Below are 14,295 nucleotides of genomic sequence, written 5' to 3' on the forward strand. Positions count from 1 at the left end.
AAAGTACAATAAAATATATATACATTTTAAAAAATATAAAAATTAGCTGGACATTGTGGCATGCGCCTGTATTCGCAGCTACTCAGGAGGCTGAGGCACGAGAATGGCTTGTACCAGGGAGGCGGAGGTTGCAGTGAGTAGAGATTATACCACTGCACTCCAGCCTGGGTGATAGAGCAAGACTCGGTCTCAAAAAATAAAAATAAATAAATAAAAAGTAACATAAAGTAAAATACAATTTTGTTATTTGTTTTTATGAAACATTTATGTAGTTCCAAAGCTAAAACAATGAAAAGTCTAGTTTCTATCATCGTCCATTTTATCTTTTCCTCTCCCTTCTGCCATGGGCATCATTTTAGTAATTTTTCATTTATCTTTCCATTGTTTCTCTGGAAAATATAATTCTGTATTATGTATATACATACAGATACACATATATACACATGAATTCTGCATTTCTTACAGGCTTTGAATATACATTCAAGTTTAGGAACCAGGCTCTAGAATTGGACATGAGTTACAGGACATGTAACCTTGGAAAAATTTCTTAAATTTTCTAAGCCTCAGATCCTTCTTCTGTAAAATGGAGTTTTTATTTTATAAAAGCCTAATACAGATTAGCATTCAACAATTGCAAGCTATTACTATATCAACATTATTCATTAAACATATATTTAATGAATACCCACTGAATTAGGAAACATTTTAGGTACTGCAGATACAGCAATGTAGAAAACAAAGTTCCTGCCCTCAGGGAACTTACATTCTAATGTGGATGAGAGAGGCAATAATAATACATAAAATAACAGGAGATGGTAATCCATGATTAGAAGATAAGGCTAAGAAAACAGCACATTGGTGGATGTGACAATCTCTTTTATATAGGATACGTAGGGAAGGTTTTGCTGATTTGGGTGACATTTCAGCAGAGACTTGAGTGAAATGAGGAATGAAACATATATGCTGAGGCAAGTGAGTGCCAGGCCAAGGAAACAGCAAGTGCAAAGGCCCTGAGGTGGGTATGTACTTTGTGCATTGATAGAACAAGGAAGGTTTTGTGTGACTAGTGCCAGAAAGGAGTGAGAAGTGTATAGGAGACAGGGAAATGACCAGGGCCTGATCATGTCAGATGTTTCCAGACAAGGTAAAGACTTTGGAACTTATTCTAGTTGTGATGTGATACCATGGGAGGGTTGTGAGCAGAGGATGGATAGAATCAGATTTAGGTTTTCAAAGTTTCACCCTAGCTCGTAGACAAAAAACTGAAAATGGCACAAAGGCAAACACAGGGTGATCAATGAGAAGACTACTACAGTAATTCAAGTGACAGATGATGATGCCTTCAAGAGTAGTAATCATCAAGATAGAAATGGCTGGATTTCAGATTTATTCTAGGGATAGGACACAGAAGATTTTCTAATAGATGGGATATAGTGTAAAATAGAATGAGGGAAGTCAAGAATGATTCCAAAGCTTTTGGCCTTAGTCAAAGAGGTAAGTAGAAATGCCACTTGCTGAGAGGTAAGATACAGGAGGACAGGCATGTTTGAGGGGAGAGGAATCAAGAACTGTTTAGGCTATGCTACTAGACATCCAAATGAAGATGCTGAAAAAGCAGCAGGATTACACAAGTTTGCAGTTTAGAAAGAAATCACCCTCATCATGTTCTCCTGATTTCTATTTCCTATAAAACAAAGTATATTGTCTTTAAGACATTTACACCTCAAATATTATTTGGCCCTGTGTGACCTGGCTCTGGAGGTTCCTGGATGAACTTTCCATCCAAAGATAAAAGGGATAATGACTAGAAAGAGCAATAATTACTGCTGCACAAATCTGGAAATAAAGCACTTTTGAAGCAGGAGGCAGTAAATGGCCTCTCTTAACCCAATATATACAAAAGGACCTTAGGAAGTACAGAGCATTTCTCCTGTTTGGTGGGTAATCACAGAAGGCCAAAAGCTACCTATCGTTTCAAAACTGTGTTCCTGAAAAACCACAGGTACAAGGAATCTTTACTGTGACAGTGGCATTGGTCAGAGTCTAGGAGAGCTATGTGCTAATGGTCCAAGAGGAGATCAGAGTCAAGGATTCTGATGAGCTAAGTCAAGTGTGGCAACAGCTGCATTAATCCCTTTCAGAAACATATGTCCTTAGCTGAGTTGGGTACCCCCCTCCACCCATGTTGCAATAATAGGCAACATCTTTCTCTAGTGTCATAATCTGTTCACATGTCTTTGTCCCCCAGTGTGTATCCTAGGGGCACAGGCATTGTCACTGTATTACTGTCCCTTGCAGAGAGAAAGGCCCATGTAGGTACCTAATACACATATCTGATGAAGCACTGGGGGAATGAATCCCTTGATGCAGCGTCAGGTCTTTCACTTAAAAACATTGTCTCCTCCTCTATTTAAACGTTTAATGAGAGCATTTAATGACAGAAATTGGTCTTCTTGAGATGTTTGGAGCAAGTAGGATTTTCCTCTTAACTGAAAGGACTAGAACAGCTTACTGTGGAGGTGTGATTTTAATGACAACCAGAGCTGGTGAAGGAGGAGGGGTGCACATTAACATGAAAACTCGTTGTGAAAGAACCGTACTGAAGAAGTCATGAAGAACCCTGCAAGGATGACTGGGTGACACTGTGAACCGCTGATGCACCTGATATCAGACACCACCAAGATTCGATGAGGCCCATCATGGGTACCCATCTAGATCAGTATAAGATCTGAGTAAGAGATGTGAGTCACATTTTTATGGTCCTTGATTTCTAGGACATAAACATTAAGAGGAAAGTTAGAAATGATTTCCTTGGTCTTTGGGGGCAGTTATCAGATCAGTCACTCGCAGATAAGAGCACAATGTTCATCCTTACCCCTGAAACCTTCATTTGTATTTCAGAGCACACAGAGATGTCTGTCCCTGCTTTCTGCACTAGTCAATCCCAAAAGGACATGCAAGTTTTTAATGGGTTAGGTTTCATGACAATCTGGAAACTCCTCTACCTACAGAATTAGGTAACTTGGACGCTTTGGATACAAGATAATCAACCACTCGGGTAGATTCAAAGGTTGGCGTAACTACATGAGTTTCCTACAGGAATGAGAAGTAAACGAGGGATTACTAAGGGGGAAAAAAACCCATATGGTGTTAACTTGTTCAATGCCCCCAAAACCAGGGTTAACTTTCATCTAGAAAACACCACAATCATTTGGACAACTACAAGCCCCTGGCAAGCTAAGAACTTCTTACTGCTTTGGCCCTCTAAAATGAACACTTCTTGGGAATTAAAATGGGCCAAAGCTGAGCACAATTAAAAAGGAAAGCTCGTCCTCCCACTCTGCACAGGGAGCAGGGGCAAGTGGAACTCCCCTAAATGACTGGATCACCCAGGCCGCCTCATAGACATCGATGTCTATAGACAGTGGTCATCTCTCTGCCCTCTCTCATCCCAAACCCCTCTCAGGTAGCATCCAACCGAAGCCCAAATAGATGGACGCCTGTCCACTTCCCCGGCCTCACAAAAGATCTGGGCCGCTCCTGTGCTGACCCCGCGCGGCCCCTTGGCTTACCCCAAGCAGCCAGACAGTCGATTTGCAGAGGCAGCTTTTCTAGGATCGGCACTGGCTCGAAAGCGTCGTGCATGGCGGCAAGGGGAGAGTCGCCGCCGCCGTCTTACCCAGTGTGTGCCGGACCGGTCTGGGGTCCGGAAGGAGGCTGGGCTTAAGGGTAAATGGGGATCCGGCCAGTACTCGCCGCTACAGGCCGGTCAACAACACAGCCATCGTCAACCCCGGACTTCCTGCAGGTTAGGCCCACCCCTTCCGCAGCCGAAGTCCCGCCTCTTCCTGCAGATGCACTCCAGGAATTGACTGGTTTCTGCGTCGCCGTCGTCACTCTGGATCGAGAACTACTTAATCTCGAGTGGCCATGGGCTTACCATAGAAGGAACAACCTTTTAATCTTAGAACTGTTTTAGGCAGTGGGCATGATGGTTAAAAATTCGGGCTTTGGCGTCAGACCTCAGACGGAGATCTACCAGTTAGCAAATTAGCTGTGATTTAGAAAATTTGGTACTTTGATGCCTTACTTTCCTAATCTGCAAAATCGTTTGTATTAAGTACCTGTGACCTAGTGTCGTGAGCGCTTAGCAACACCTGACACAATCTCAGCTCTCAATAAATGGCAGCTTTAGTATTACCATTCTATCCCAATTAGTACAAGCACCTTTATACCTTCATGGTTGTTCTAGGCCAGTGGCTCTGAAAGTAGTTCTAGAGGAGCAGCAATAGCTGTATCAGCATCACCTGTGAACTTGTTAGAAATGCCAAGTTTCAGGCCCATTCCTGTTCTACTGAATCTGAAACTCTGGAGGGGAATATCAATCTATGTTTTAATAAACGCATGCACTTACAAGCTTGAGAACCACCAAGAGTCCACGCACTTACAAGCTTGAAAACCACAGTTTCAGGCTAGGGTTTCTCAGCGGTAGCACTGCCCACAATTAGGGCAGGATAATTTCTTGTTGGGGGAGGGAGCGTACTCTGTACAATGTACGATGTTTAACAGCATCCTTAACCTCCCCCCACCAGATGCGAGTAGTAACTTCCCCACAGAGGTATAACCAAAAATATCTCTTGGCCATATGTCCTCTGGGAGGCAAAATCGCCGACTGAGAACCACCATTTGAGGCCAATGGTTTTCAAATTTAATGTGCATACAAATCACCTAGAGTAGGACCAGAGTAAGACTCTCAATTGAGCACCAAAAATCTCCCAGATGTTACTGGTCCCTGGACCACATTTTGAGTAGCAAGAGTTTAGGCAGCAAGAGATGATTCACTAACTCTTGGAAGTCAGTGAAATAAGCCTCCTTTTAATTTGATGATCATATTCCTACCAATTCAACTTTCCCAATCTCTGTCTTACATACTAATACTCATTTTAGGAAGGTGTTATGGCTCTTCCTCCTATAGGACTTGGGACCTGTACTGTCTGAGGTAACCCTAGTATCCACCTTGAAGACTTAAAAATCAAACCTTAGTTTGGGTTCCAAGAATGATCTATATATGGTAATTTCCTCCTAGGAAAACATCAGATAGGTCAAAAAACTAAGCATTTGGGTTTAAAGCAAAAATATAAAGAAAAAGGGTAAGTCTATGATACACAGTCAAAAAAACTGGACTTGGCCATTTTATTTTTACACAATGTCAGTTTCTTCATGTGTAAACTAGGAATACTTGTCCATCTTTACCAAATGCTCTTCTGATAATCAAGTGAAAGTACACTTTCAAGTAATCAGAAACACAAAAATTGCTAAACAAATCCTGTTATAGCTGATTTTCACCACAGAAGCTGATTACCTTCTTGAAAATTAAAAATTACCAGCTGTTGTGCTGGAAGAAGGTCTAGTACTTTTTGTTCAGGCCCCAAACCAAAATAAACAATATAAACCCTAATTTAACAGATCAATGTAAAACTATAAATTCCTTCTGAACCTGTCCTAAGAAATGATTATATCCATTCCCAGTAATACAGAAGGTGGTAAGTAGAATTATCAGGGCCCAGGCTATAGAATTTTTACTATACATTCCTGTTTAACACAATGGGTTTTTTTTTTCCTAGTCTCAAGTCAGTATCAAACCAGCCTCAAAAAATATTTGACCAACTATCCTGCTGCATTATAATTATTACTCATCTGCTAAGTGTTAATATGCAATAGCAGCATATAACAATAGCACCAACCTTTGCCTAATGAGTTAGCATGAGAATCTAGTCAGTTGTTAGACTGCTGCTGTTCCTCAGAGATACTTCCTAGAAATTTTTTAAATTACCATAGCAAAGAGCCGTAGAGAACTATTTAAGGGTTAACACTTTCACTGCAGTATAAGTTAGTGAAGATTGTGGTCATGTGGTCACTGGTTTTAACAGAAAATAAGACAATCCAGAATAAAAGCCATGGAAAAATTTTTTTCATGTGTTTGAGAAAAACAAAAAGTTTGGAAAAAAAATAAGAAACAGATATTAATTTTTGTTAAAATTTTTTATATTAAAAAGTGGCATGAACTTTTTATGTAGAACAAAAATCTTGGGAAGGCAAAATTGGATAAAACCATTAAAACAGAAATAGAGTGCTTCAAATGAATCCCATCACCTCGTGATGTCTGTTATAAACAGTCTCTAAACCAATACCAGCTACCAGAACAGTCCATCCTAAAGAACAAGCAGCAGTCCAGGGCCTCCAAGCTACTTCATGCAATAGCTGTTTAAGCCAGCAGGACCTGTTTCCTTTGTATAAGCTCCCACTTCCGAAGCATTACAGTTCCTCTAGCACAGTTCTCAATCACAGCACTTGGAGCACCTCTCTGCATAAAGGCAAACAAAACAATGCCGAGGACCCTGCAATGCCACCCTTGGAGGCTTACAAAACAGTAGTTAAAAGTTTCGGTCAGAGTGTGCACCACATTGCCAGCAATGGGATGTGTCACAATAGCAGATGTCAAAAGAGTTAAGCTAATATTTCTCTTTAAAGTACATCTGAAATAGAAAAATCTTTAATATACACCATTTGTAAACAAAATTGCACTTGATTTTGCTTTTTTAAATGATCTGAATCATACTGTAACAGTTTTTTTTCCCCTCTCTTTTGATCATTGATAGAACTATGGCTCCTTAACTCAGAAGGGCCCTTTTTTCTCAACAACCTCTGCAAGATGTAACCTTGACTTCCCAGGAAAATAAAAGGTAGTTAACAATTTCCCCCATCACCTATGTAACTCCCTAAATAAATAAAAATTACAGGCAGTTGCTCCTGGAGATTACATATTATGGTGTTGATGACAGTCCTTTAGAAGACGTTAAACTTTTTAGTTTGAAAGATTAAAAAAATGAATTACAGAAAGTTCAGGAACAACACACTTAAGTTGCATGAATATCCATGTCAGAGTCTACAAGGAAAGGGGGCATCAGTGTTGTAAATAAGAAGCTTGTAGATTTTTCTCATCCTATGAACTTGTTTTCAGTAAGATCTTCTCTTTGTTCTGACACCTCTTGCCAATTCCAATGCCCAAAGATCAAGGAACAGATCAGGATGTCATTGCCTCCTTTAATCCCAAGGAGCAGTACAGAAGACTGACAGAGGCTGATCTCTTCCCTGATAGTAGCCATCTTCAACTGTAAATCTTCCCATTCCTTACTCCATTTTGGACCTTTCAAAGTGTGTGATCATTCGTTCCTGCGGAAAAAAACGTTTAAGTATATTAGGTTAAAATGGTCTACATTCCAAATATCTTCTATACAGATTATCCAAGCAAACATTTTCCACAAGTAGTTGCTTATGTTAAATGTTCAGAGAAATAATTCCCAAACATTTATGAAGATTTTGAACATACAGATTTCCAGACCTTACCCAAGAACAACTAAATCAATAGCTCTAGGCTTCTGGACAGCAAATCACCACTCAGAAGGAAATGTACAGGGTCAGTTAAGATGACTAAACAAATATTTACATAAGATTAGGCTTTAATAAAAATGTATACCTCCTTTAATTCAGGTATGGCAAAGATCTAGTCTAACATTTAGCATTGTAACAAATATTAGAAAGAATCCAGTGTCCAAAAATATAAGGCTGTATAAACAAAGTATGATATATCCTTACAATTAAATATTATATACTCATTAAAATTATATTGAATTTAAAAGTTCTAGAGACCTGTTCTACAACATGTGGGCACAGTTAACATTTTGCACTTTAGAATGGTTAGGAGGGTAGATTTGTTATGTGTTTTTTACTACCATTTTAAAAAATAATGTAAAAAATAAAATTACTTTTAATTTAATAAAGTATTTATAGTATTCCATTTAAATTAAAATAATTAACGTACTCCCCTTAAACTTCCCTTCTTCGGCAATTTTCTACCTTAGAGTTAATTTTTTGTTTTTCTTTTGCTTCATCTGCTAAGTACCTCTCACTATTGTATCACAAACTGACAGAACTATAAATCATTTTTTAATATAATCAATCACATCAGAAAATCTATAGATGTTTCCCTTTTTCTTAGAAATATCCTTTCCGATGCTATTCTCCTACTCCATCCAAGCATGTTGCCGATTTGCCAACCTGAGAATTTCTTACATCATACTGGGAATTTTTCTTGTCTCTGTGGGTTGGACCCTTTATTTCCTAGATCTCAAGCCTTTTTCTTAGTTTCCTCATTTTTGTGGAGAACATTTTCCACTACTTTCCTCAGAAAGCGCATATAGGACATTGATTACTTTACTTCTTGTATGACTGAAAACATCTTTATTTTACCCTTATAATGATAGTTGAGTACAGAATTTTAGGCTGAAAATAATTTTCCTCAGAATTCAATGGCATTGTTCTGGCTTCCAAAGATGCTGCTGAAGAGCCTTATGCCATTTTGATTCCTGGTCCATCATGTAAATTGTTTCTCCTATCATTCATTTAAGTTCTTTTTCAGTTTTAAGTGAAAAAAAAAGCCTTGGAGAAAATGATGTCAGCAAGATGACAGAATAGGAAGCCCTGGGCCCTCCTTCCCACTAGACACACTGATTCAATAATACATGGAATAATTCCCTTTGTGAGAAATCCAGGAACCAGTTGAGGGTCTCCTGCACTATAGGAAAGCATGAAACCAGCTGTATCAAAGTCAGCAGAAAAATTTGAGGTATCCTCTTGCCATAATTCTCCCCTCCCATAGACCCAGTACAGCACCATATGATAAGAAACCCTCAGCTCCCAGCTTCTTTTTGGAGAGGAAAGGAAATGACTGGAATGTACATCCAACATTCTAACTTTTCTGGAACCTGCACAAGACACTGTTTCCTGTCTTGCCTGAGTTTGAGGTCTAACAACAAAGGGCCCAGATTGGAAGTTGCTGAAATCAAAAGTGGAAGTTCAGACTAGCAAGCATGAGCTCACAACAGCCCCTCCCCCAACACAGTACACATAAGCAGGTAGAATCCTCAACATCCCCAAACCCCAGCTTTTCCCTAGGGAGGATAGTTGAACTGTGAAAATGTTCCAACTTTGCAAGGTTTACCTGAGGGAATGGTTTCTGTAGGAAACAGTTTGAAGCACAGATGGGACTAGCATACTTTAGGTGCCTGGGGGCCAGTGTGAACAAAAAAAAAGAGCTGGGCTGTGCCACAGGCTCCAGAAGACTCATGATACAGCACATATACACAAAAGGGAGAAAGAGATTATAAATTCTTAGGGGAGGGGAGGGAACCCAGCAAATTGCCTGATTGGCAATGTATATGCAGAAGTTCAGAAAAGACACATACAAAGTGGGTTAGAGAGGCCCTCGGAATCTCCAAGCAGGATGATTGGTGAGGGTGTTCTCCTGTACAATCCCAGTCCATGAACACTGGAAAGGGTAACTGTCTTTTCTAATGCACTGAAACCAACACAAAAAATTAAGGAAAATGGAGAAGCAGACAAACATGGGCCAAACAAAGGAGTAAGATAAATCTCTGGAAACCAACGGCAATGAAACAGAGGTACAGGAATTATTTGAAAGAGAATGCTAAATAACTATCATGAAGATGTTCAACAAACTCAGGAAAACAATACATGAACAAAGTGAAAATTTCAACAAAAATATAAAAAAATCTTTCTAAAAATATTCCAACAAATTGGATAACCTAGAAAAAGCATATAATTCCTAGAAGCATACAACCTACCAAGACTGAATCATCAAAGAATAGAAAATCTCGAAAAAGGAAAAAAAAAAACAAAAAAACACACAACCTGATAAGACCCACAACAAGAAAGAAGATTCCATCAGTAATCAAAAACATCCCAACAAAAAAGCAGCCGAGGACCAGAAGGCTTCTTTGATTGAGGCCTACCAAAATTTTAAAGACAAAGTAACACGAATCCTTCTTAAACTTTTCCAAAAAATTTGAAGAGGAAAAATTTGGAAGGAACTTACCAACTTATTCTATGAGTCCAGTATTACCATTATGCCAAAGCCAAACAAAGACATGACAAGAAGAGAAAACAACAGGCGAATATCTCTGATGAGCACAGATGCAAAAATCTTCAAAAAAATACCGGAAAACAGAATTCAATGGCATATTAAAAGAATCATACACTATGACCAAGTGGAACAAAATAGAAAGCCCAGAAATAAAACTACACATATACGGTCAACTGGTCTTCAAAAAGACAGACAACACTACACAGTGGGGAAACTGACAGTTTCCTCAACAAATGGTGCTGAAAAAACTAGATATTCACATGAGAAAGAATGAAAGTAACTCATCTTCACTATATACAAAAATCAATTCAAAATAGATTAAAGACTTTAGACAACTCAAACAAATTAAAGAATTAGACATAAGATCTGAAACCACAAGAAATCATTGCCAAGGCCAATTTCAAGAAGCTCACTTGAAACTTACTAGAAGACAACATAAGCTTCTTGCAATTGGCCTTGGCAATGACTTCTTGGCTATGACACCAAAAACACAAAGCAACAAGAGCAAAACAGACCAATGGGACTACATCAAACTAAAAAGCTTCTGCAGAGCAAGGGAAGCACGCAACAGAATGAAAGGTAACCTATAAAATTGGAGAATATATTTGCATATCACATACAGTCATGTATCACTTAATGACAGGGATACACTCTGAGAAATGTATCATTAGGCAATTTCAGAGTTGTGTAAACTTCACAGAGTATACAAATCTAGATGTTATACACCCTACTATGTACCTCGGCCATATGGTATAAGCCTATTGCTCTAGGCAAAAAAACCTGTACAGCATGTTACTGTACTGAATACCAAAGGCAACTGGAACACAATGGTAAGTATTTGGGTATCTAAAGATATCTAAACACTAAAAAAGTACAGTAAAAATACAGTATTATTATATGTGGTCTGTTGCTGACTGAAATGTGGCATATGACTATATCTGATAAGGGTTAATACCCAAAATACGTAAGAAACCCCTACAATTCAACAGCAAAAATATCAACTAACCTGATTAAAAACTGCGCCAGGGACTGGAATAGACATTTCTCTTAAGAGGGCATCCAAATGGTTGACAGGTATATTAAAAAATGCTTATCATCACTAATCATCAGAGAAATGCAAACCAAAACCACAAGGTATCACCTCACACCTGTTAGGATAGCCATTATCAAAAATCAAAAATTAACAAATGTTGGCAAAGAAAGAAATTGGAACCCCTGTGCATTGCTGGTGGAAATGTAAAATAGTGCAATCACTACAGAAAAGAAGCACGAAAGCGCCTCAAAAAATTTAAAAAACAACTACCATATAATCCAGTAATCCCACTTCTACATATATATATAAAAGAAATGAAGCAGGATCTCAAAGCGAAATGTGTACTCCCTTGTTCACTGCAACATGACTCATAATAGCCTAGATACAGAAATAACACAAGTGTTCACTGATAGATAAATGGATGAAGACAACATTTACATATAAACAACGGAATACTAGTCAGCCTTAAAAAGGAAGGAAATTTTGACACATGCTACAACTTAGCTAAATTTTGAAGACATTATGCTAAGTGAAATAAGCCACAGGAGGACAAATACTGCATGATTCTACTGATAAACGTTGTCTAAAACAGAACTCACAAGCAGAAAGTAGAATGGTAAATACCAGGGGCTGGGGGAGAGGAAAAGGAAGAGCTGCTATCAACAGGTATAAAATTGCAGTTAAACAAGATGAAAATGTTCTAGAGATCTGCTGTATAACATTGTACTTATACATAATAATAATGTAATGCAAACTGAAGCAATTAAGAGGGTAGATTTCATTGTTACGTTTTCTTTTTTTCTTTTTATGTTTTCTTACACAAAAAAAGCCTTATGTATACTTACAAAATCTTGCACTTTTTTCAGAGGAATATATGAATAGATGGCTGAATTCAGTGTCACCAAACTACTATGGTAAACTTGCATTCCTATGAAGGGCACAATCAGGTTTCACTTAATCAGCCCTCTCTGGTTATAGCAGCTCATGGAGAGCTGAAGTCAAAGGGAAGCCCTAAAGGCAAATAATTAGCAGAGGAAGACCTCAAGAGGGAGATGTGGGAACAGCAGAATAATACCACAGAAAGCAAAGTGTTAGGTAGATAGGTTCAAATCTGAATGGTAGAGTTTTCAATTATTTCAATGCATAGAACAGCCAAGGAATTTTGATATGGTATATAATGTGTCAAATATGTCAGTGGGAAATGAACAAATCAATTTTAGCAGCCAATTGAACATAATGAATCAGAATCAGGCAAAAGGCTTCCTAAAATTAAAAAAAAAAAAAAAAAAATTCTAGAATGACCCAATATTCAGAACATGTCCAGAACTAGTTTCCATGAACTCAGGCCACAATATTTCACCCAGGCTGGAGTGGCATGACCTTGGCTCACTGCAACCTCTACCTCCAGGGCTCAAGCGATCCTCCTAAGTCAGCCTTCCAAGTAGCCAGGACTACAGGTGTGCACCACCACGTCTGGCTAATTTTAGTACGTTTTGTAGAGAAGGGGTTTCACCATGTTGCCCAGGTTGGTCTCAAAGTTCTGACCTCAAGTGTTCCTCCTGTCTCAGCCTCCTGAGGTGCTGGGATTATAGGCAGGAGCCACTGCACCTGGCCCACAATTCTAATGTAAGACTTCATGTGAAGTCTTCTAGATTAACTGTACGGAGGCAAAGTAAAAGATTAAAAACATAAATATTAGAGGTACTATTATAATCCTTACTATCTGAAGAAGGTAGTGACATAGATAATATTAAATAGCAGGTAACAATTTATATTTTATTTTGGTCCACTATATTCCTTTCTCAATATTTTTCCTTATTATTTTTGCTAACATCAGATTAGGGTTTAATTTGCATTTCTTACAGACAAAAGTACTAGATGGTGGAGAGTACTGTATTTACTACCCAATTTAAACAAAAACATTCTGAAGTCTGACCATGTAACTTAAAAAAGTGGAACATATATAGACAGATGCAAAAAAAGGAAAGATTCTTCAATGTTTGAAATCTATTAGTATTTTTATTCTTATCTTTTCAACTATATAAACTTCAGTTTTCAGGCCATTACTGAGTCAATAAGTAGAATATCTCTAAACAGACGATTCATGACTTTTTATTTAGTTACCAGATAAACAATTTATGCACATGATTTCAGTACTAACCTCGTCTGAATCGAGAAGGGCTGGAAGTGCTCTGTAGAGAGAGAAAAATGCTAAATTGAACAATGTAAAACAAAGCCATAAATGGTTCATAAAAAAAATTGGAATAATTAATGCAATTTAAAGCTTTTTTATAATTATCTAAGATTTGCATTTTATTAATGGCCCTTTTAGGGGAAAAAAAAAAGCAAATACAATAACAAACAGCTACAGAAATTGTGTTAAAAAAAGTTTTTCAATGCAACAGGACCAATATTTCATTAAAATTATGGCCCCAGAAAGGAACTAAAAAATTTCAAAAGGATTATCCCATTCATTTTAAGATCTACTACATAGCTAAGCAGACATATCATCTGAATGAATAAACCCAATTATTTTTGTTTGCAGATTATTCCTATTCTTTTAATTATTTTTCAGTATCTTGTATTCTCATGAGTATGCTCTTTAACTTGCTCATTTAAAAGAATAACAAAGTGGTACTAACTTTGAAATAGGATTCTTGTGGTAATCATTCAAAAACTTACACATCTGTCACAGAAGAAGGAACATTCTCTTCTACCCACTTCAAATCATCTTCCTGCTGGGAACATACAAATTTTAGCCACTCGTTACTAAAATGCACCATGTAACACATCTCAAGTAAGGACAGGACATAAAGGTCTTAAATCTTATCTTTTGTAATTCTGTAGTAGTACATTCACAAACGGAACTGCTGATAGAAAAGTCAAATATTTTAATTTTTAAAAACTTTAAAAAAATCCCTTTGACCAACATCTCCCCAATTCTCCCACAGCCCCTGGTAACCACCACTCAACCCTCTGGTTCTAGGATTTCAACTTTTTTAGATTCGACATAAGTGAGATCAGGTGGTATTTGTCTTTCTGTGCCTGGCTTACTTTGCTTAACACAGTATCTTCTAGGCTTCTTCGCACTGTCGTGAATGACAAGATTTCCTTCTCTTCTGTGTCTAAATAGTATTCCACTGTATATCTAAATACACATTTTCCTTATCCATTCATCTATTGATGGACATGCAGGTTGATTCTGTATCTTGGCTACTGTGAATAATGCTGCAATGAACATGAGAGTGGAGGGCAAGTT

The 14,295-nt window shown here is 37.9% G+C and overlaps 2 protein-coding genes across 10 annotated transcripts in view; both read right to left on the reverse strand.

The window, feature by feature from the left end:
- Positions 1–3,795, reverse strand: part of VPS39 (VPS39 subunit of HOPS complex) — a 67,353-nt gene extending 63,558 nt beyond the window's left edge. For all 4 annotated transcript variants that reach the window (XM_002763947.6, XM_002763946.6, XM_078334061.1 and 1 more), the window contains exon 1: positions 3,573–3,795. In XM_002763947.6, coding sequence (XP_002763993.1) covers positions 3,573–3,645 — 73 coding nt within the window. In that variant the 5' untranslated portion in view covers positions 3,646–3,795. The remainder of the gene's footprint in view (positions 1–3,572) is intronic.
- Positions 3,796–6,027: 2,232 nt separating this feature from the next.
- TMEM87A (transmembrane protein 87A) overlaps positions 6,028–14,295 on the reverse strand; it is a 56,658-nt gene continuing 48,390 nt past the window's right edge. For 2 of the 6 annotated variants that reach the window (XM_054240567.2, XM_054240566.2), the window contains exons 18-20: positions 13,719–13,774; positions 13,198–13,228; positions 6,028–7,233 (exon numbers count right to left, since the gene is read on the reverse strand). In XM_054240567.2, coding sequence (XP_054096542.1) covers positions 7,192–7,233; positions 13,198–13,228; positions 13,719–13,774 — 129 coding nt within the window. In that variant the 3' untranslated portion in view covers positions 6,028–7,191. Of the gene's footprint in view, positions 7,234–13,197; positions 13,229–13,718; positions 13,775–14,090; positions 14,265–14,295 lie in introns of all 6 variants that reach the window. The other 4 variants (XM_054240568.2, XM_054240569.2, XR_013520893.1 and 1 more) reach the window with 3 other exon arrangements.

The sequence above is a fragment of the Callithrix jacchus genome, chromosome 8, assembly GCF_049354715.1.
Source record: "Callithrix jacchus isolate 240 chromosome 8, calJac240_pri, whole genome shotgun sequence".
Taxonomy (NCBI): domain Eukaryota; kingdom Metazoa; phylum Chordata; class Mammalia; order Primates; family Cebidae; genus Callithrix; species Callithrix jacchus.